Source organism: Peromyscus eremicus, chromosome 15 (assembly GCF_949786415.1).
Source record: "Peromyscus eremicus chromosome 15, PerEre_H2_v1, whole genome shotgun sequence".
NCBI lineage: Eukaryota > Metazoa > Chordata > Mammalia > Rodentia > Cricetidae > Peromyscus > Peromyscus eremicus.
Genome location: NC_081431.1, coordinates 56,834,427 through 56,854,302, shown reverse-complemented (window position 1 = coordinate 56,854,302; position 19,876 = coordinate 56,834,427). Strand labels below are relative to the sequence as shown.

Here is a 19,876-nt window from a genome sequence, read left to right as displayed (position 1 = left end):
TACCGGACACAATAGTGCTCAAATAATATGCCAGGGGAGGAAAACTCTTCCGTGGCACGTGATTTTCTATACTAAATTACATTCTGGCCATAGGACCATTCCTGCCTCCAGGAATCCAATCCATCAAAGCTGAAGGGACTCTTAGCTAAAGAAACTGGTACCCAGAGAGGGAAGGCGTGGTCTCTAGGGTAACGCAGGTGCTTAGTTCCATGAAGGGCTGAGGCCAAAAGCTCAAGTGTCCTCACTGCCTGGCCCGGGCTCAGTTGACTTTGCTTTCCTTCACAGTTGGTAAGAAGTTCACACCCGTCCCTCTGCAGCCTGCAACCTACCCCTACTCCCAGCGCGGCCTGTACGGCTTGTCACAGTTTGCCCGGCCTTTAGAACCAGTGTAGGCTAACGAGGCACAGCCCCCCTCCAGCCCATCACCTATTACCAATCCTGTTTTATTCTCCTCAGGCTGTGTAGGAATAGAGACTGGGCCCTTGAGTTCCCTGTTTAAAAAAAAAAAAAAAAAAATGTGGCTCTTTAAAAAATTTCAGACTGTGAATAAGCACAATCGCCCTTGCTCTTGTTTTTAAATCGTTATTGTTGTTATTAGCTTCATTTCTCAGCGCTTTCCCTGAAGCAGGAAGATGGCGTAACACAAGGTAGAACAAAGCACTCTGGGAGGAGCTGGCAGGACCCACCGGGACAGATCTTGGGTTCTCTACAGGAAAGGCAGACATTCCCTTTTCTTGCTAGGTCCTGGTAGAGAAATGCCTTCCTCTCCCTAGAGTGGGAGCCTCCGGGACCAGGCGGAGGTGGGTCTTGTTGTCTTGGCGACTAGCGAGGTTGGGCTGAGCGGCGGCTCTAGCAGCCAATAGGAGCTGGAGGGGTGGGGCCTGCTGGTCCGTGGCGGCTGCGGCGGAGCTTGCAGGTTGGTGGACCCGGCACTGGGGGAGGGGTACAGGGGTCGCGGGGACACTGGGGGCTCCCAGCCGCCCCAAATCCTTAGGCGGGGTGTGCAGTGCCCTCGGCGGTCGGGATCGGGGCTTCTCGTTGGGCCCGAGCGGCGCTACGGGGGCAGTGAAGGCAGAGAGGTGGGAGGAGAGGCGAGGGTCGGAGCGGGAGGGCCTGGTGACAGGATCTGGGGGTTCCGGGAGGCTGTAACCCCAGAAGACTCCCTCTGTTAGTGCACGGGAAGCTTCTGAGAGCTGGACTTGGGAGAGGGAAAGGTTTCGAAGGCCCAGGAATCCTGGAACTCAGCCCTCTTCCCTCATCCGGCAAAGCTGTAATGGGGCCGAGGGTGCTGGCTGGGTTATGACCACCTTGCCTTCTTCCGACTCCATGTTTCTTTTTATCCCCCCAGGCGTCTGGTCTTGCTGGCTCAGCAAGCCTGATGAGCATGAAGCTGCTGTGTTTGGTGGCTGTGGTGGGGTGCTTGCTGGTGCCCCCAGCCCAAGCCAACAAGGTGAGGGAGGTGAGCCAGCAGCACCTTGTTGCTCTAGTGCCGGGCTCGTGGGGCTTTCACGGAGGTAGCCGCAGTGCCACCCTTGCCCCTCACCCATCCGACCATACTTGGAGGACCTTACCGGGGGCAAGCTGCAGGACTTCCTAAGGGTGTAGGGAGCACAGGGTTCGGAGCAGACTGCGTAGGTTCCAGACGAAACCGGCCCCTCGGTGGAATTTCCCACAAGCAGGAAAGTTTGTTTAGAGAAGTTACCCAAGTTCTCCCTGTCTTCCTTTGCCCTAAGTAAAAGCAGCTGTGGTCGAATCTGCTGCTCCGTTTGGGGATAATCAAATCACGTCATGTTGTAAAATGCTCTGAGCGTGAAGGCATGCTCAGATGGAGCTTCTGCATCCAAGCCGACCCAGCTTCGTGGCGGACCCCCGAGACTGGTCCCCATTCCTTAGGGATAGGGGACCAGCAGCTGGGTTCAGATGGTCCGTGAGGCCCTATGGCTTTAGATTCTGAGGATCAGGAAGACACTGAAGTGAGGCTGAGTAGCAGGGCTTGCTGCTTGGCTCTTCAAGGAACTCCTGGAGGGCGCCTTCTCGTGGCAACATCCCCCTTTCCTTTATTCACCCCTCCCCCATTCTAACCTAGGGAGTTAAGACAGAATTGGGGGGAAATCTGGCCACCTACCCCACCAGACAGAAAATACACAAGTGTGGGCCCCAGGGTTACGACCTGTCACTTTGCTTATCCTCTGCCCTGCACATGCGCATATCACTCCCTGAGTGGCGGCCTCAGGCAGCTTCTGTTTCTTTTGATACCAGAGAGGTTCTTATCTTGCGGACCCTGTGATGTGACAGCCTTCCTAAAGAACCAGTCCTCCTCCGTGACTTGAGGATGGGAAAATTCAAAAGCACACATACCTCACAGAACAGGACACAGCACTAACATTGGCTAGCCTGCCTAGAATCTGAACCGGGATCGTCCCTGCCATTTACCCTTTCTGTTTTCCTTCCAGAGCTCTGAAGATATCCGGTGCAAATGCATCTGCCCCCCTTATAGAAACATCAGTGGGCACATTTACAACCAGAATGTGTCTCAGAAGGACTGGTAAGACATTGTAAATGGCTGGCCGGTGCCTGCATCACCTGGTTGAGATGACCAGGGCTTACTAGACTTCCTGTCCTAGAGATAAATTACCCGTTTCTGTGGAGAGCCTACAAAGGAATATTTTGTCCTTAGCCATTTGATAACGAAAGCCAAGTATCTTGAATTCCAGCTGAGGGGGTTGGATTTTGTTGTTTCGCTTTGAGTTTAAATGGATGCGTGAAGAATGGTGGGAGAGATGTGAAAGAGGCAGGTGTATGTAGTGTGTACCATTCGGTGCCTTTTGCACAGCTCTGTTACTGTATTCTGTCCCAGTTTCATAGCAACCTTCTAAGGTAAATGGAGTAGATAGTGTTCCCATTCCACAGTTTCATAGACTTAGGTCCAAACAAAGATCTTACATGATGCTCCTTGTGTCTCTGGTCTTGAATTTATTTCTTAGCCCCTTACTTAAAAAAGCACAAATAACCAAGAATTCATCCAGGTAAAGAAAACCAGTGAAAGGAAGAGTAAATACAGTGTTCTAGGAGGAGGAGTTTAAGGAGCTGGAACCTTCCCTGAAAAGGGAGAGACCTGGGGACATTCAGTGGATGTTCAAGATAGGGAGAACAGCCACCATGCTGAGGGGAAGAGGCATCTGGGATTGGAACCAGGAAGGCTTGGGATGATCTCCTAGTGTAGAAGTAAGGCCAGTGGAAGGGAGCATCAGGGAAACAGACCGCAGTGTGAGCGAAGGAAGCATCTCTGGTTCTGGTAGTTTTAGGATGGGAATCTTCATCCTTGAAGATGTGGGAGCACACCTGGGGTAAGGTCAAGGCATGTGCATTGAATGGGGTGGGTCAAGGTTGCCACTACCTGGACATCAAGGATCACGAGGCGAGCTTTGAGAAAAGACGCAGCCCCAGCACTCTCCTGCCAAGATTTTGATTCAGCAAACATGATAGTGTCTGTCGGAAGGGTAGCCTTTGCTTGGAGTTCTTGAGGTGCTCATGACCCGTTGATCCAGAGCACATTTGAGACCTTTCAGACTAGTAGCAGTCAGATTTTCTGCAACGCTGTCTATGTGGATGGTTGCATAGACTCTGGATCCAACCTTTCTGGACCCTAGTCTACCTTGGCCATTTGTTAATCATGTTCTAGATTACTTAATCCCCGCTGCACTTTGATTTACTTTTTAAATTGTTGTATATTTACAGATGGATGAATGTGTTTGTCTACTTGTACAGCTGGTCACTATATGCATGCAGTACCTGTGGAGGCCAAAAGAGGGCATCAGATCCCCTGGAAGGGGAGTTACAGGAAGTTTTGAGCAGAGGTGCTGGGATCAAACTCAGGTCCTCTGGAGGAGCAGCCAGTGCTCTTAACCACTGAACCATCTCTCCAGCCCCACATTGATTTCTTTATGAGTAAAGTATGGTAATACTTTGAGTGTGAAGTGTGTGTGTGTATGTGTGTGTGTGTGTGTTTATGTTAATTTATATAGCACTCAGAATGATACCTGTGCATACTAAGTGTTATATAAATGTTAGCTGATATTAATAATAATAATAATAATATATTATCATCCCTTCCTAGAGGTTATGCAGTCAAATTTATGCTATAGCCCTGGAAAATGTGCTCTTCTCCTGAAGCATTCGTCTAATTCTTGTGCTTCTACTGACCTGGTGGTATGGTCCTAAAATAATGGAGGTCTGGGAGGAGCCCCAATGGCTTCCTGTCATCAGCAAAGATGCTACACTGACCCCACTTCCTTCACACAGGCAGCTTCTACTCCTGGCAAATTTTAGCAACACTGTCTTGAGGTTATAAGATGTCCTAGAAACACAAGCTCGCTTGCCCAGAGGATGGGGTCTGGCCTAAACCTTTCAAGCTATAGTTTATCCCTTCCCTTTAGAGGCAGACTCAGGGGCCATCTGGTGAGCAGTCTCACGTGAAGACCCTTATGTCAGAGCAGTTCCATTACAGATGTTGGGTAGCTGCTGAAGCTTGGAGGTGAGACCCCAACAGCACTGACCTGCCTGAGAACCATCACGTATTTACTCAGCGCCCCTTGGTGGCGTGGGGATTGACGTTGTTGCTAGCATCTTAGTGGGAGGGCTAGAATTAGAGATCTCTTTGAGTCTTCAGGCCCTGTGTCCCATGGGTCCCCTGCTGGTGTGCAGATTGAGGCCAGCACTCAGTGTCATGGCTGTGTGTGTGTTCCTGTGTGGCTGGCATTCTGTCATCTAGTGTTGAAAGTCTATAATCACGGGCACGTGGAAAGGCCCTCTTGGTGGGTTTGTTAGATGCCGCATAGGTAAGTCCCAAGGTTGACTTGATAAAGCAGGATCCTTCTGCACACAGTCTGTCAGGGAAACACAAGCTCTGTGAGGTGTGAAACCCGAACTGCACCAAATGAGGGGCCTTCCTCACCCGCCGCCTGCCTCCTGTTTCTAGTGCTACCCAAAAGAGCACAGTTCGGAAGACACCCGTCAAGCTTCGCTTCCATAGTCAGGCAATAGACTGAGGCCAGAGAGGTTAAGTGAGCTACCTGACGTCACAGTCTAAATAGAAGAGTGGAGGATTATAGCCTACTTGTCTTTCTTCTTCGCTTTCTTCCCCAGTCTTCCCTGCCCAGCCCCCTTCTTAGGAAAACAAGAAAGTATGTAGGGTTTCAGTGACTCTGGAGAACCAGAAAGAACAGCAATATTTCGCCTTCTTACTGCTGTTCCCCATCCACTCTTGCAGCCCATTTCCTTGGGTACCAGGGTCCCAAACTGCAGAACTAAACATGGCTACCTCCCACTACACCTGGGGCGTCGAGGGGCATTCACAGTGCCCATGGTAGCCGTGGAGTAGCCTTTCTGACCCAGAGCCCGTGTGGCTCAGCAAAGGGAGGACTCGGCTCCCAGGAGGCTTAATTTGCTGGAGAAGGGAGGGCGGCATTTGCTCTGGGCGGGAACGATGCGAGATTAATGTTTCAGTTTTTAGAGATGAAAGAGTTTTTAGTTCGGGACAGCCTTGCACTCAAGATCCCCTTGCCTTAGTTTCCCGAGTGTGGGGATTACAGATGTGCATCGCCATGTATAGCTCGTGGTGAGCGATGGGAACGGGCCTTGTCTGTGTGCGATTCCCAGAGAAGGTGATGTGCAGGGCCTCGGGGCAGTGCCCTGGAGTACAGCACGGAGACACCTATTCCTGCTGTAGGGGACAGAGTGTTGTAGCTGTTACTAGAGGTGGAACCAGGACCCTCGGAGGTCTAGAGAGCAGATGGGTGCTGCATACTAGACTTGAGAAGAGACGGAGGCTTTGAAAGACCTTCCGCTCTTCCGTCCATGCGTGTTCTTGCAGATCCGTGGTGCCTCTCAGAAACCCAGCCTGACAGCTTGGACTGTCAGGCCTGATTGTATGCAGGAAGCCATGCTTGACTTCTGCAGAACTTTCATTAGTGCTGAAAGAACCTTTTTTTTTTTAAAGTTTTTATTTATTTATTATTAATTTTATTTATTTATTTTAATGTGCTTTGGTGTTTTGCCATGGGTGTTGGGTCCCCTGAAACTGGCATTACTGGCGGTTATAAGCTGCCATGTGGGTGCTGGGTATTGAACTCAGGTCCTCTGGAAGAGCAGTCAGTGCTCTTAACCTCTGAGCCATCTCTCCAGCCCTGGAAGAACCTTTTAAAAGTGACTTGGATCTTCATGTGTCAACCACAGCGTCTCATACCAGGGGAGAGGGTACACACAGTGACAGGCGGGCTAACTACCCACTATAATATGCCTGGTTCACTTCTTTGGACCTCTGAGGGGCTTACTTTCTTCCCAGTGAGAGTGGTCTTCCTTCGGGGTCTTTTGGTTAGAAACCTGCCGATCCACGGAAGTCCGGGAATGAGGCCCAACTGCACAGACAGGCTGAAGCCTGGCTAAGACTGAGCCAACCACAGGTGGTGGCCAAAGCCTCACAAGCATGGTGGAGCTGCCACTTTTGCTGTCCTGGGCTTGTTTCCTCATTTCAATGCAAGATCTGCCCACGATGCTCTTGACGCTGCTGGTGACTGGGTGGTAGGGGCTCACTCTCAGCACGTGATGGTTTTGGCACTCACTCATTGAGCCCTGGCTAGCCCCGTGCTCAACACAAGAGATATGGAGACGTGTAAGAGCTAGCTTCTGTTTTCATGGGAGTTCCCACCCGCTGGGTGGAATAGTACAAATCAAGGATTAAGAGCTGTATGGTAGGGATGAGGCAGGGGAACTGGCAGTATGGATGGGAGGTCAGGCCATAGGGCTGAATCATCTGTGTGGAGAAGGATATGCATGCAGGCATGCATCCAAGCTTCATGTGACTCTTTTGGGAATAGTGTGGCTCTAAGATGGGGGGGGGGGGGGGCTGCAGTAGGGCCTGAGAGAGGCTGTGAACGTGGTGGGACAGTTCGTTTGCCTGGGCCCTGGATGAGCTGTGGAGGCACCAGTTGGTTTTAAGTTGAAGAATGTGACAGGAGTTCCATTTTGGTCCTGTCACTTGGCCACCATGGGAAGGCAGTTCTAGGCAGGACCAAAGGGCTGGACTTTGCCAGAGGAAGGTCAGGGGAGCTTCAGCTGAGGTGTGCCAGCAGAAGGGAACCGAGAAGGTGGATTTTAGACACTTTTAGGAAGTAAAACCCTGGGTATTCGGTGAACTTGCAGGTAAAGAAAAAGTATTGTCACAGACGACCCCCGGGTTTGACTTGACTGGCAGAAGAGGTGCTGTGAGGGCCCTGTCTGCTCCCCCCATCTCGGAAGCACAGATCCCACAGCCAGTGTGCAGGACTGGGCACCAGGGGCCGGAGTGCACAGATGTGGCACTTACGGCTCCTGTGGGGCAGTCGGGTGGTGACCACAGTCATCAGTGGACCTGGAGTCCAGTCATAATAGGGTGGAAGGCCTGATGAAATTCAGACTGGAGACCCGTGAGTTGAGTGCCAGCTGCTGGGCAGCTGAAGCCACCAGGGCAAACAGCACAAGAGGGGAAGGCCGCTGAGGGCGGGGCTCTAGGACCATCGAGGAGTGTGGGCCTGGCACCGGAGATACACTGGACAGACTGTTGCCTGGGAAACGGGTTCTGCCCTTCCTGGGAGTGCCTCCCTATGGGCTTTCCTACCCCTTCAGCAGTACCCTAATCACCTGCTCGCTGGACCTCACGGTAGGAGACCCTTCGTCAGCCCTGTCTATTTGTGTTACAGCAATTGCCTCCATGTGGTGGAGCCCATGCCGGTGCCTGGCCACGATGTGGAAGCCTACTGCCTGCTTTGCGAGTGCAGGTATGAGGAACGGAGCACCACCACCATCAAGGTACTGCTGGGGCTTGGGGGGCTGCATACATGCACCCCGTCCCGTGATTTTTGTTCTTTTGTGAACATTCCAAAGCTAATATGCAGATATGGGACCTGATTGCTACACCTTTAGGCAGGGGGTGAGAGACATCTAACATCCTTGCTCCTATGTGGTGAGAACTTACAGCTGCTTGAGGCTCTTATTCCCTCTAGAGAGGGGGTGCCGAGTACATCTCTGGGTGCCTGAGTAGCGGGGTATCATGCACGTGCTGGGAGTGAGGTGGACTTCTAGGGAGCCTGCAGGTTATCCAAGATCATGTCACCCTCCTGGAGAAAGCCTCCATGACCACATGAGGTATTGGACATGCGACTCTAGTCTTATCTTTTTCCTGAACCTCGTCCTTGTGGACCATCTGGGTGACCTGGAGACAGAAGCAATACATGTGGCCACCACACAGGGAATGAAGTAGGGCGCCACAGAGCCCTTGCCCATCCTTCCTTCTGCCACTAGGCAGGACTCATCAGAACTTCTCTAGAGGCCATGAAGCCAACCCTCTTAAGCTTGTCCTCTGACAAGTCGAGAAATGGCATCAGAAATCATTCACCTGAGTTCAAAGATCCCAAATCGTCCCTGGGGCTCTTGCTTTTGAGGTGTGTTTAAAAGGAAGGTGGTCTTCACACTGCCCCTCCTACCTGCCTTCTCCGGACTATAACTCCTATACCCCCCCACTACACACACATTTAGGTAGAAAATGACTATCTGCCCTTCCCTTGCCCCGTCAGCCTGTGCAGATTGCACTCTGTTCACCCTCCTGCCTGGGGCAGCCTCTCCTGAACCAGCTCCCTGGTTCTGAACTTCCTCTATAGGTCTAGAGACCATCTAGATGGCCAAGACCTTCGGTCCAGAGCCCAGCGTCCCCTCCCTGTGTGGATGGGAAGGTGCCTCCAGCATGGACCCACATGCGCACAGACTCCCAGACCCTCCCATTTGGCTCTGTCTAGGAGCCCCACGCACGTGTGGAGTCGGCCTTCCTGCCCCACCTTGGGTGCAGGCAACAGTTCTGAGCATTCACCCCGTTAAAGGGGCCTGAACACTGCTGCTGCCCCAGTTCAGGAGGAAGTCGAACCAGCTGAGCTTGGCTTCTGACGAAGCTGCAGATCAAGCCAAAAGGTCTTAAGATTCTCCATTTTCTGTGTGTATCCATGTACGTGTGGAGGCCGGGGGTAAACGTTGAGTGTCTCCCTCAATTGCTTTCTGCCTTGTCTTTTGAGACGGAACCTGGAGTCTACCAGTTCAGCTGATTAGCCGGCCAGCAAGCCTTATCTCTCCCCCCAGCACTGAGCACATAGGCACACGCCACCATGTCTGGTTTTTTTTTTTTTTTTTTTTTTTTTCTCCCAGTGTGGGTTCTGGGGAATCAAACTCATGTCCTCAAGCTTGCAGGGCAAGCGCTTTGCTGACTGAGCCGTCTCTCCAGCTCCCATAGTGGGTGGGTTTGTTGTTAAACCCCTTTGTACAGTCAGGGCCATCACTGGGATCAGAGACCAGCAGTGACCAGGCATTTTAGGGGTAGGAAAAGCATTTGAGGTGGAGTCAGCAAAGGTAGGTCCAAGTTTCGTCTTCACTGTGTACTAGCCTTGCGGTCCTGGGTGAATTCTGTGGCCCTGTGGTTCCAGTGTGGCGATCACAGCCACTCAGGCTGAGTGCAGGTGCTTCCGTGGTCCGAATCACCCAGGGATTAGCGACACGGCGGAGACCATGAGTGCTGAATGTCATGGAGGGGCCCCACTAGAATTCACTGAGTACCCCTACTTCACACTGAATTACTAGCCTTATTCAATCTGCCCTGTAATTTTTTTTTAAATCAATTTTTATGTCTTTAAGCCTGATGGTGGTGCCACACACCTTAATGCCAGCCCTGGGGAGGCAGAGGCAGGTGGAGTTCTGTGAGTTCAAGGCCAGCCTGGTCTACAGAGTGAGTTCCAGGACAGCCAGGGCTACACAAAGAAACACTGGTATCTCAAAAGACAAATGAACAAAATTCTGTCTTTATTTGGTAGAGGACTTGTGTCACATTTGGAGGACATAGAACAACTTCTGAGAGTCAGTTCTCTCCACCATGTAGGACCCAGAGATCAAAGTCAGTCATCAAGCTTGGTGGCAGGCGCCTTTATCTATGAGCCATCTTGCTGGCCTGGATCTGTCCTTTCCATAAGACACAATTAGTGGAGCTTAGGAGGCTCCATATGTGGGAGGTGGGTGAAGGAGTCATCCCAACATGGCTTCCCCACCCTCAGCCCTCAGGGTGTGGCCTCTTTGCTGTCCTCCATCCCCGCATGATGATACACTGCACATGGACCAGCACACCTCTCGGGACACAGGCTGCCCCGTTCCCGTCTTGCACCCCCAGTGAGTCCAGCCTGAGATCCCCGGTTTACTGTCCTGGGTCTCTGCTCTCTGGCTTTCTCAGCTGGTCCTTGCTCCAGCCGCGGGTCTCATGAGTCTCTGCTCCTGGATAGAGGCTCCTGGATAGCCAGCTGACCCTGGCTTCTCACTTCAGAGCCTCTCAGGTGTCTAGCAGCAGGCTGCTGCTTCTGTCATCTTGGCGCCTGCTGGAATGTTCCTTGTCAGAGAACTGTCTTGGGCTAGCATAGAGCCCGCGGTGTGGGCCGTTTTCCCTTCCCTCCGGACCCATACCATCTCCTAGTGCCCGTGTCCAACCTGATGGTCCCCGGCAGCCGACATGGATAGGAGACTGGAAAGGGGGTCCTGATCGGAATGCTGGGTCATGGAATAAGGCTGATCTCTCCCCTAGGTCATCATTGTCATCTACCTGTCTGTGGTAGGCGCCCTCTTACTCTACATGGCCTTCCTGATGCTGGTGGACCCCTTGATTCGAAAGCCGGATGCTTATACGGAGCAGCTGCACAACGAAGAGGAAAATGAGGTAACCATGGCCCTGGGCTGCCAGCATGTGGGTCCCTAGGCCAAAAGTAGCCCTAAAGTAGAGGTGCCCCTCATCCTTGCCCCTGTCATCCTTGGGTTGCTTTTCCCTGTCCATTTTCCTGTGCGCCACCAAGATATATAGGCACCTGGCAGGCTCAGTACGCGGTGTTACTAGGCTGGGGTGAAGAGTGGGGGTGGGGGGTGATCCACCCGGGACCTGTTGCATGGAGGTACCCATGATATGCTGCCTGCTCAGATTGGTGACAAGTATGTGAGGACTTGGAGGCGGTAGTTCGTTCTTTTGTTCAGGGCTTCTGCAAGCATCTGTTGTGTGCTTGCTCACTTCAAAGCTTGGCCCCGGGGGGCTGGAGGCAGAGGCAGGCTCTCAGAAGCTAGAGGGGCCAGGTGGGTGGTGCCCTAGCACTGCCGTGTACAGATGCAGAATTTGGGTTTCTTAGGATAGGATAGGATAGGATAGGTGCTGGGGTGATGATAAGTAGAGCTGGCCAGGAAGTTCAGCCAGATTAGTGAGGGCCTTAAATGCCGGACTAAAGGGTTTTGACTTGGTATTATAAGAAAATGGGATCCACTGCACCAGACTGCCTACATCCCCGTCAGGTGAGGGGCAGTGTCCCTGAGCTCTGTCCCTGCAGCCTCATTGCTGGAAGATAACCACTCTCTGTCAGAGGAGTGGGGATTTGGTGTAGGAACCTCGGTGTGTCCAAATGAGCACACAGTGGGAATGCGCCTCAGCCATGTCAGCCGATCCCTGGGAGATTTCCTGAAAGAAACCAGGTGACTGGCTAGCTTAAAGAAGAAAGAAAAGCCGGGCAGTGGCGGCGCACGCCTTTAATCCCAGCACTCGGGAGGCAGAGGCAGGCGGATCTTTGTGAGTTCGAGGCTAGCCTGGTCTACAGAGTTCCAGGAAAGGCGCAAAGCTACACAGAGAAACCCTGTCTCGAAAAACCAAAAAGAAAAAAAAGAAAAGAGAGAACATGCCTGCTGTCTTCAGATGCTTGTAGAGAAGAGCTTGGCCCAGGGGACAGAAGCCTCCTGGTTGAAGTGGGAGATTTAACAGGACCATGTCAGGCGTGTTCTTATGCCGTTGAATGATAGAGAGGCTCCCTTTTAGTGTAGTGAGTTGTGGGTCACTAGAGGTGACCAGGCCTAGGCCAAGCTGCACCAGGCAATTAGAGTTTTAGAGGTTTTTAAGTTATAGATTAGAGACAAGAAAAGGCAAGTTCCAATCCAGAGTGAGGACAGGGAAACTCGGATCTGTGCGAAGCTTCCCAGGTGGTAGGTAGTCTTGGCCAGCCCAGACCTCGAGGATAAGGACAGTCGGTAGGCACTGGGAGCTTGCCCCTCCCACCAGCCTCCAGCATGGATTTGGCCAAAGGTGGAGCAGAGGTGAGGAGCCTGGCCCACTGGAGGTGGGGCTCAGGAGGTGATGGGGCTCAGGAGGTGGCGGCCCTGACAGTTGGGTGGTCTGTGCTGGAGAGGAAAGCTTGCGTGCCTACCCGGTTATTAATGTAGAGTAATAGCAGCTGTGATAGGAGAGAGCATCACTAATAAACATGGGGCGATTAGGGGTAATGTGGTAATTGCAGTCCTGGCCGGGGAATAATTGAGAGATGCAGCCGATGATTATACAGCTTGCGCCATGATTCCCTAGGAATGCATGGCTCTTGGGCATGGCCTTGCCGTGTCTCCCGCCATCCTAGATATGGAGCCAGGGGAAGGGTGGTTTGCCGTCACTCCGTCTGATCCTAGGCCTCTCTTCCTACAAGGGACCTAGGTGCTCCTCACTTGGAGCCTATCTGTGGAGAGCCTTGAGGATGTGGTCAGGTCCCAGGAACAGGACCTGAGTCAGAGTAGATTCTTCTGCCTGCAGGTTTGGCCTGGTGGGAAGGATTCTCTAAGAAGGATTGCTGTCTAGCCGTATAAGGGCTGCAGCGGGCTGTCATTGACAGACTTAAGCCAGCGCTTATGAGCTCATGTCCCGTCTGTAGCGGACAGACAGGAGGACACCCCTAGCCTCCCACCCAAGGCTTCTAAGGGTTATAGAACATTGTATTTAGTTTCTTGGAGACTCTGGCCTAAAGTCAGCTTGGTCTGGTTGGTCCAATACACGGGGGTTGGTGTGGAGATGGGTGTGCAGGATTAGTTTCAGGATGAGTACCCTCAAAGTGGGCCAGAAAATACAGTGTTCTCCTTACATGGCATCCCTGTAACATCCCCCGACTTCCTGTTATTCAGCATAGTATCCAAGCGTAGGTGCCTATGGCCCAGCAGCTCCCATAATCCTGCAGGCGGTACTGTGGTGAGATTTACTAAGACCTTTGGCCTGTCCACAGGCTTCAGCCCCCAGATAACCAAAACCAGTTGACTGGGCCAGGGCCCCAAAGGCAGGCAGTTAAGATCTGATTTGGTGGGATGACAGTCTTTGGTGAAGCTGGGTACTTTGGGAAAATCGTCTTTAAGGTCCGGTCAAGGAGGACGTCTTTAGTAAAAGAGGTCTCTGTGTTAGGAGGGAGGGCTTCCTAGCAGAGAGGGACTTTGAATGCAGCTCAGAGGGAGGGCTGATGGGAGACGGAGGACTGTGCCTTGTCAGGGAGGATGGTGAACTCTGAGCTGGAAATGGCCAATGGTGCCTTCTTACAGGGCCTTTGAAAACTCTGGGCCGGGATGGTGAGGGACAATCTATTGCCTCCACAATCAGTCCAAGGTCCCCATGGTCGTCTTCTGAGCGGCTACAAAGCCAGGGCATTGGCCACGTCTCTGGGCTGATTAGTAGCCTAGACAATGTTTTCCTAAGGAGGAGGCCTCCCCTGACCCAGAGAGATTTAACTTTCAGCTCAAGAAGAGAAAGTTGGAATGAGCCCTGAAGCGGGGGTGGGGGTGGGGGCGGGGGTCCCTTGAAAGGTCACGTGAGTTTATATAGTCAGTGGCCTCAGAAAGAACAGTGTCCGGGCCTCAGACAGAGTCTTCCCTTTCCCTCTCCCAGGAGCCTGGGGCTCAGGCAGAGGTGAGATTTGATAGCCAGAGTCTTTGTCAGGATTGGGGGCTCCTCGGCTCCCTCGCCCCAATTCTTGTAGGTAGACGCTCTCCTCCCAGGGGCTGGAAGCCTGGTAAAGAAAGAGAGGCGTCCCCCCACAGTGCAGCCCAGTGTGCAGAGGGAGATGAAAGCCTGCCGGGTTCCCTTTGAAAGCGCTGGCAGGGCCTCAGTGGGCCCGGCTGCTGGGTGCTGCCTCCCCGGATTCCAGGGGCATTAGGCCTAATCCCTGGGCTCAGACGCCCTTTGAAAGGAGGAAGCCAGTATGTTTGTGGGGACAGAAACGGCAACAGAGCCGTTTTAGATGTACGGAGCTGGCCCCCTTTGAAGAGGGAGAAATGAGGGTTTCTCTGAGGCTCTGTCTCCGCCACTCGCCCCTGAGCTCTGACAGGGTCTTCAAAGTTCTCACCCCAGTGGGGGCCGTGGATTGAGTTAGTTCTGAGATCTGGGCGGGGGGGGGGGGGGGGAGTGGACGAGGAAGCCAGGAAACAAGGAGGATGGTGGGAATTATTAGGGACACGGAAGGCTAGACGAAGAGAAAGCTGGGGCTTCCAAAGAACGGCTTATCTTCCTGTTCGTGGATGGTTGCACAGTGTGCAGTGTGTACTGAGAATTCTGCGCACGTGCACACACACACACACACACACACACACACACACACACACACACACCAAGGTCTGGAAAACACTGGTGCAGACTGTTCAGATGGTCCCCTCACCTGATGATAGACTAGGAAGATGTGCTGTTCAACAGATGCTTCTAGAACATAATGGGGCTGCACTGCACAGCACTTGAGAGTGGTCCTACTTGGGTTCCCAGCTCTGCTGCTCAGTGTCCTTGCTGCAGACCTCAGGGTGTGTTTTCTAAACCTGGAATAGACATAGTGGCCCCTACCTCAGTGTCAGCATTGGGCTCAGGCACTGGAGTGCTGTCGCCCGGAGAGGTGGCCTCCGGCCACAAGTCACCTGCAGCCACTTGCCTTTGAGCTAACTCTGGGCCGCCTGCTTCTTTGGTTGTCCATATAATTTCCTCTTGGGAAAAACCAGCCAAAGACAGCTGCTACTGAATCCTAAGATGGGAAATACAGGTGTGTGTGTGTGTGTGTGTGTGTGTGTGTGTGTGTGTGTGTGTGCAAGTTTAAACATGGTCCCATGCAGCCGTGCAACCTTGGGTTGCAAGGTGAGTCCTCCTTCGGAGTCTAAGTTGCTTCGTGCACAGGATGGAGGTGACATTAACTGTTTGCCAGTGGATGAGCCTGGCAGTAAGCCCTGTGAAGTGCCTGGGAAGGAGCCTGGTCTATAGAAGTGTATGCTTGTCAGGGTCACATTGGTCTGGTTGCCTGGGGACCTCTAGGGAATCATCCATATCCATGCACCACTGTGGGAGGGGCTACACACACACACACACACACACACACCCTAACTGTCCCCTGCCTGCCTGCATTCCTCAGATCCAGCCCTGAAAGGAGAAGAGTTGGACGTGATGACTTCCTTGCTCCCTCACCCCACCACCCCCCGCCCACCTGCCAGCTCTACTGCTAAGCAGGCAGGAGTGAGGCCCTCCTTGGGTCTTCTTAGGAACAGATGTGGATGCTCTAATACCTTTTAATCAGACTATTAGCCATGGGGAAACGGAGCCTCTCAACAGCAGCTTTCTCCCACTCGGGAGCTGGCTGCCGAGACTTCGTGTGAGCACTCACAAGTGGAGCTGTGGTAATGTGGTGAGTTGTGACACACTCCCTTAGTGCCCTGCTCTGGCTCTCTCCTGGCTCCCATTTCCTCAGACAACCTAAGAGCAGAGCTGCTGGCCTTCCACCTGCTCCAGACAACCCTCGTCCTGTCCCGGCTTCACATCCAGGCTCTCGTTTGCCAGAGCCCGCCAGAGCAACACTGGTCCTAGAATGGACTGGTCCTAAGAGTGGGTGGAAAGCAGCTCCTGAGGCCCCCAAAGCTGGTTTGGGGTCCTGGTTTGTAGGCCAGCTGTTTCCCAGGCAAGGTGGTCCTTCGGTGCCCACCCTAACCCCACGTCCGTGCTAAGACCAATCTGAGCCAAGCTGTGTTCTTAGGGGCCACTCAGGCAGCGCGGGCAGCCTGGGCAGGAGCCGAGCAGAAGGCATTGGCAATGGTGATCGTTCAGAGGCAGCTCCCCTGAAAGAAGTCTGCCTGCTTTAACCCCTGCCCCTGCCCCATTTGCTGGTGGGTCCCCCCAAATGCTGGTGGATCCCTGAACCAGCCTTTGAGACGCCTCGCACTGAACTTGAATGTTTCCCATCTCCAGATGCTGACAGAGTGTCCACATTCCTTGTGTCATTGAGACCGCCTCAGTGTCCATCTTGTTTGTAGAGAGATTGGTCCTGAGAGGTGACTCACCCTAAGGTTACATATCTGGTAGGGGTCAAAGCCAGGTTTGTTCCAGTCAGCATCACTGTGCTGAACTAGAAAGAAGGCCACTTGAGACCCCATCCTGTGCTTGCCTGTTCACTTGACATGTGGGTCTCTCTCTGACACGCACACCCACTAGTCACACTATGGTGTTTCAAGCACATAAGGTCACTAGAGGGATTTTGTGAGGCATGACTAGGATTTTTGTTTGGGTTTGCTTTTTGGTTTTGGCGCGTTGCTAGAAATTGTACCTACAATCTTGTGCGTGCTCAGCAAGCGCTTTATTTACGACTGAGACCCATCCCTAGCTCCTTAAACATGGCTTATCCTGGGACAGCGTCTCACTAAGTTGTTCCTCCTGGCCTTAAACTTGCTATCTTCCTGCTTCTGCTTCCTAGGTAGCTGGGATTACAGGCCTGGACCTCACCTGGCCTGCCAGTGATGCCCCACTCAGGGTCTTGGACAGGGGTTCCCAGGGGACTGTTTCTAGGTCACCTTAGAAACAAGTGAGCTCAAGACAAATTGCCCAGCACTGCGTTCGAAGGATAGTTCTACTTTGCACCATCCACCTCTGCCAGCTCATCCGCACCTTCCCGCTCCACCCTGCTCTCCAGCCTGGCACCCGTGCAGCGACAGAAGCTATGCCAGCTCGGGGCATTAGAAGCAAAGTTGCATTTACTGGGCGGCTCTGGGCTTAGAGGGGTGCACTAATCCTTTAAGAGATATGTGGCAGGAGATGAGAGGCGGGGAGAGCTGGAGAGGAAATCCCCACGGGCTGTGGGCCTGGCCCTCGGCTCCAATTCTCCCCCAAAGATCAGCTTCGGGTCCTGCAGGAAATGCATGGGCTCTGGAGTTTCAGAGGCAGAGGAGTACTAATTAAGGGAGGGCTGACGACAGAAGCGAAGAGGGTCTGAGAGCAAAGGGGAAGGGGGACAGGGAGACAGGCTACGGGAGCAGAGCCGCCCAGCACGCCGTGCTCACAGCGGCCCCAGAAAGGCGATGCTGGCCTTGGCTCCTGATTTCTACCCCTCCCAGACTGAATGATGACCCATCTTCTCTTTCCCAAGAGGAGCAAGCTTGGTGTGTGTGTGTGTGTGTGTGTGTGTGTGTGTGTGTGTGTGTGTGTGAAGCGTATGTGTGAAGCTTGCTGTGTGTGTGTGTGTGTGTGTGAAGCGTATGTGTGAAGCTTGCTGTGTGTGTGTGTATGTGTGTGTGTGTGTGTGTGTGAAGCGTATGTGTGAAGCTTGCTGTGTGTGTGTGTGAAGCGTATGTGTGAAGCTTGCTGTGTGTGTGTATGTGTGTGTGTGTGTGTGTGTGAAGCGTATGTGTGAAGATTGCTCTGTGTGTGTGTGTGAAGCGTATGTGTGAAGCTTGCTGTGTGTGTGTGTGTGTGTGTGTGTGTGAAGCATATGTGTGAAGCTTGCTGTGTGTGTGTGTGTGTGTGTGAAGCGTATGTGTGAAGATTGCTGTGTGTGTGTGTGAAGCGTATGTGTGAAGCTTGCTCTGTGTGTGTGTGTGTGTGTGTGTGTATGTGTCTGTGTATATGTATGTATATGTGAAGCTTGGTGTATGTGTGTGTGTGCATGTGTCTGTGGGTGTGGGTGTCCATTTGTTCATGCAGCTGCCCCCTCCAAGAGATCCTGCAGCTGTGATCTATGCTGACTCCTTAACAGGTCCCTCCCCCACCTTGAAAAGAGGGAATTGTCTCAGGGTAGCCAGGCCCTGGCCCCTGGCCTTCCTGTTGTCCCCTGGACAGTAGCACAGGGAGGGGAGGTACACAGCCTAGTACCAGGCCTGTGCATTTGGGTACATAGCCTTGAAGTCAATACCCAGTACTTCTCCTGAGTCTTAAGAGTGAGCCTGTGGGGTTTAGGATGCTACTTACACTTGAGCCAGCTCTGCCCCAGAAAATCTTCCTTCTGACTCTTGAAGACCCCAGAGTTTTTCTGGCCAGGCACACTGTTGAGGTCTGCAGGTGACAAGGCAAGACCCTCAGGAAGCCCACAGCACTTGGGGAATTCAGACTTTAGAAGTGCTCTCGGGGCACTTGGTTCCACACCAGCCTTTAAAGATCCAGGGCCCTGACCCGTCCAGCCTCATGCCCAATCCCTTCCCTTCTCTTTCCAATGCAGGATGCACGCTCCGTGGCAGCAGGAGCTACGTCCATTGGAGGAGCCCGAGCAAACACTGTCCTGGAGCGAGTGGAAGGCGCCCAGCAGCGATGGAAGCTGCAGGTGCAGGAGCAGAGGAAGACGGTCTTCGATCGACACAAGATGCTCAGTTAGATGGCCGGCATGGTTGCATCAGGACCCAGCCCACGGCTGCCAGCTTCTGGGGCTGGACGGAGCCAGTGGCCAGTTCCCTTCCCTCATTGGAGTCTTCCCTTCCAAAGCCCATGGCATTTGTCCTCCTCCTCCCTCTCTGGAAGTGTACTCGACTGTTATAACTAGGGAGTGTGGTTGGGTCGCTGGTCTCTAGCATCTCTGTAGGTCTTTGGGGTAGAAGGGAGGGGAGGCAAGGCAGAAGGGACATTTGAGGTGGCCACGAGACTAGGTGGAATTCGCCCTTCCTTATTCCATCTTCTCCGCTCCTCCCAGCTCCGAACCTTGGGGGATCTTTCTGCCCTTGGGGAGATGGAGCTGTGTCATCTGTGGGTACCCAGCACTGAGCCTGTGCTCCAGGATGCTTTCCACGTCCTCCAGTGCTAGCTTAGCTCCCACTTGGCTTGGCCCCAGCCTCAGGAACTCTTCTGGTGCCACTGAGCCCATGGCAGCCTCCAGAACCCACCTGGAAGCCTCCTTCCCCTCTCCTCAGCTCCTGGTCCACCAATGCATGGCAGTGCCCAGGCATGCCAGCATACTCAGCGGCCGTCACCTCACTCCCATCTCAGCCATGCAGCCTCCCATCTCTCCCCAGTGACTGCAACTGCTGAGCCATAAAGTTGGACCATCCGGGGAGCTGAGCAGCAGAGGACTTGAATACCATGACTCCTATTCTCCAAGGATGGCCACTTGTCCCTGAATTTCATTGTACCATGCATGGAGAGAAACGTTTGTCTTTCTGTTGTCTGTAAATCAAGGAAGCCATTAAATTGTTTTATTTCTCAAATGTTCCAGATTTCAAGGAAGAGCATTGTCCTAGGTGGGTTCAGACAGAGGCAGAGCTTTGCAAAGCCAGGGTAGACTGTCGCCTGCTAGAGTATTGCCTGTGCATGTGCACACCACAAGAAGGCTTAGTGAACTGGCCCCTGGAAGTTGTGTTTGTGTCACCTTTGAATCGTCACAGTGCCTGCCTGATGACACTCTCGTACCCTACTGGCACATTAAATGGTGTTCCTTGCAAAATGTCCCCAAGCAAAACCCAGACAGGGGAAGGACTAAGAGGGTGGTCAAGAGGAGTGTGCCCTAGCAGGAAGAGTCGGTGACTTCCAGAGTGGCCGCTCTGCAGAGCCCAGTGCTGGGTCAGCTCAGCCCTGAATGTGCACGGTGGGGGGTGTCAAAGACTCAAGCCCGAGGGCGGCACCTGTGAGGAGCAGTCTGTTGGAGTCGCTGTCCTTCGGGGTTGTCCCTGTGCATGGAAGATGTCTGTGAAGCCTTTGGCTCTCGGTGAAGGGCTAAAGACGAGAACAACTTGAGGTGGGAGTTTCAGTTTGCAAAGATTGCTAAAGTTC

The 19,876-nt window shown here is 53.0% G+C and overlaps 1 protein-coding gene across 2 annotated transcripts; it reads left to right on the top strand.

Annotated features, from left to right (window-relative positions):
* The first annotated feature begins 874 nt into the window (after positions 1–874).
* Tmem9 (transmembrane protein 9) lies at positions 875–19,314 on the top strand. Of its 2 annotated transcripts, none has more exons than XM_059280913.1 (6): positions 875–916; positions 1,349–1,450; positions 2,454–2,545; positions 7,737–7,845; positions 10,643–10,774; positions 18,339–19,314. In XM_059280913.1, exons 2-6 carry the CDS (start codon positions 1,379–1,381, stop codon positions 18,489–18,491), a joined length of 558 nt encoding a protein of 185 aa, XP_059136896.1. In that variant the 5' UTR covers positions 875–916; positions 1,349–1,378; the 3' UTR covers positions 18,492–19,314. The 2 variants fall into 2 exon arrangements, with proteins under 2 accessions (XP_059136896.1, XP_059136895.1); XM_059280912.1 differs by lacking the exon at positions 875–916 and adding an exon at positions 957–1,079.
* Positions 19,315–19,876: the final 562 nt, after the last annotated feature.

Bases quoted from the DNA above. Each gene is read 5' to 3' on its own strand.
- Tmem9 (XM_059280913.1), top strand. From the start codon at position 1,379: ATGAGCATGAAGCTGCTGTGTTTGGTGGCTGTGGTGGGGTGCTTGCTG. The intron at 1,451-2,453 runs GTGAGGGAGGTG...TTTTCCTTCCAG, and splicing joins CCCCAGCCCAAGCCAACAAG to AGCTCTGAAGATATCCGGTG. The intron at 10,775-18,338 runs GTAACCATGGCC...TTTCCAATGCAG, and splicing joins ACAACGAAGAGGAAAATGAG to GATGCACGCTCCGTGGCAGC.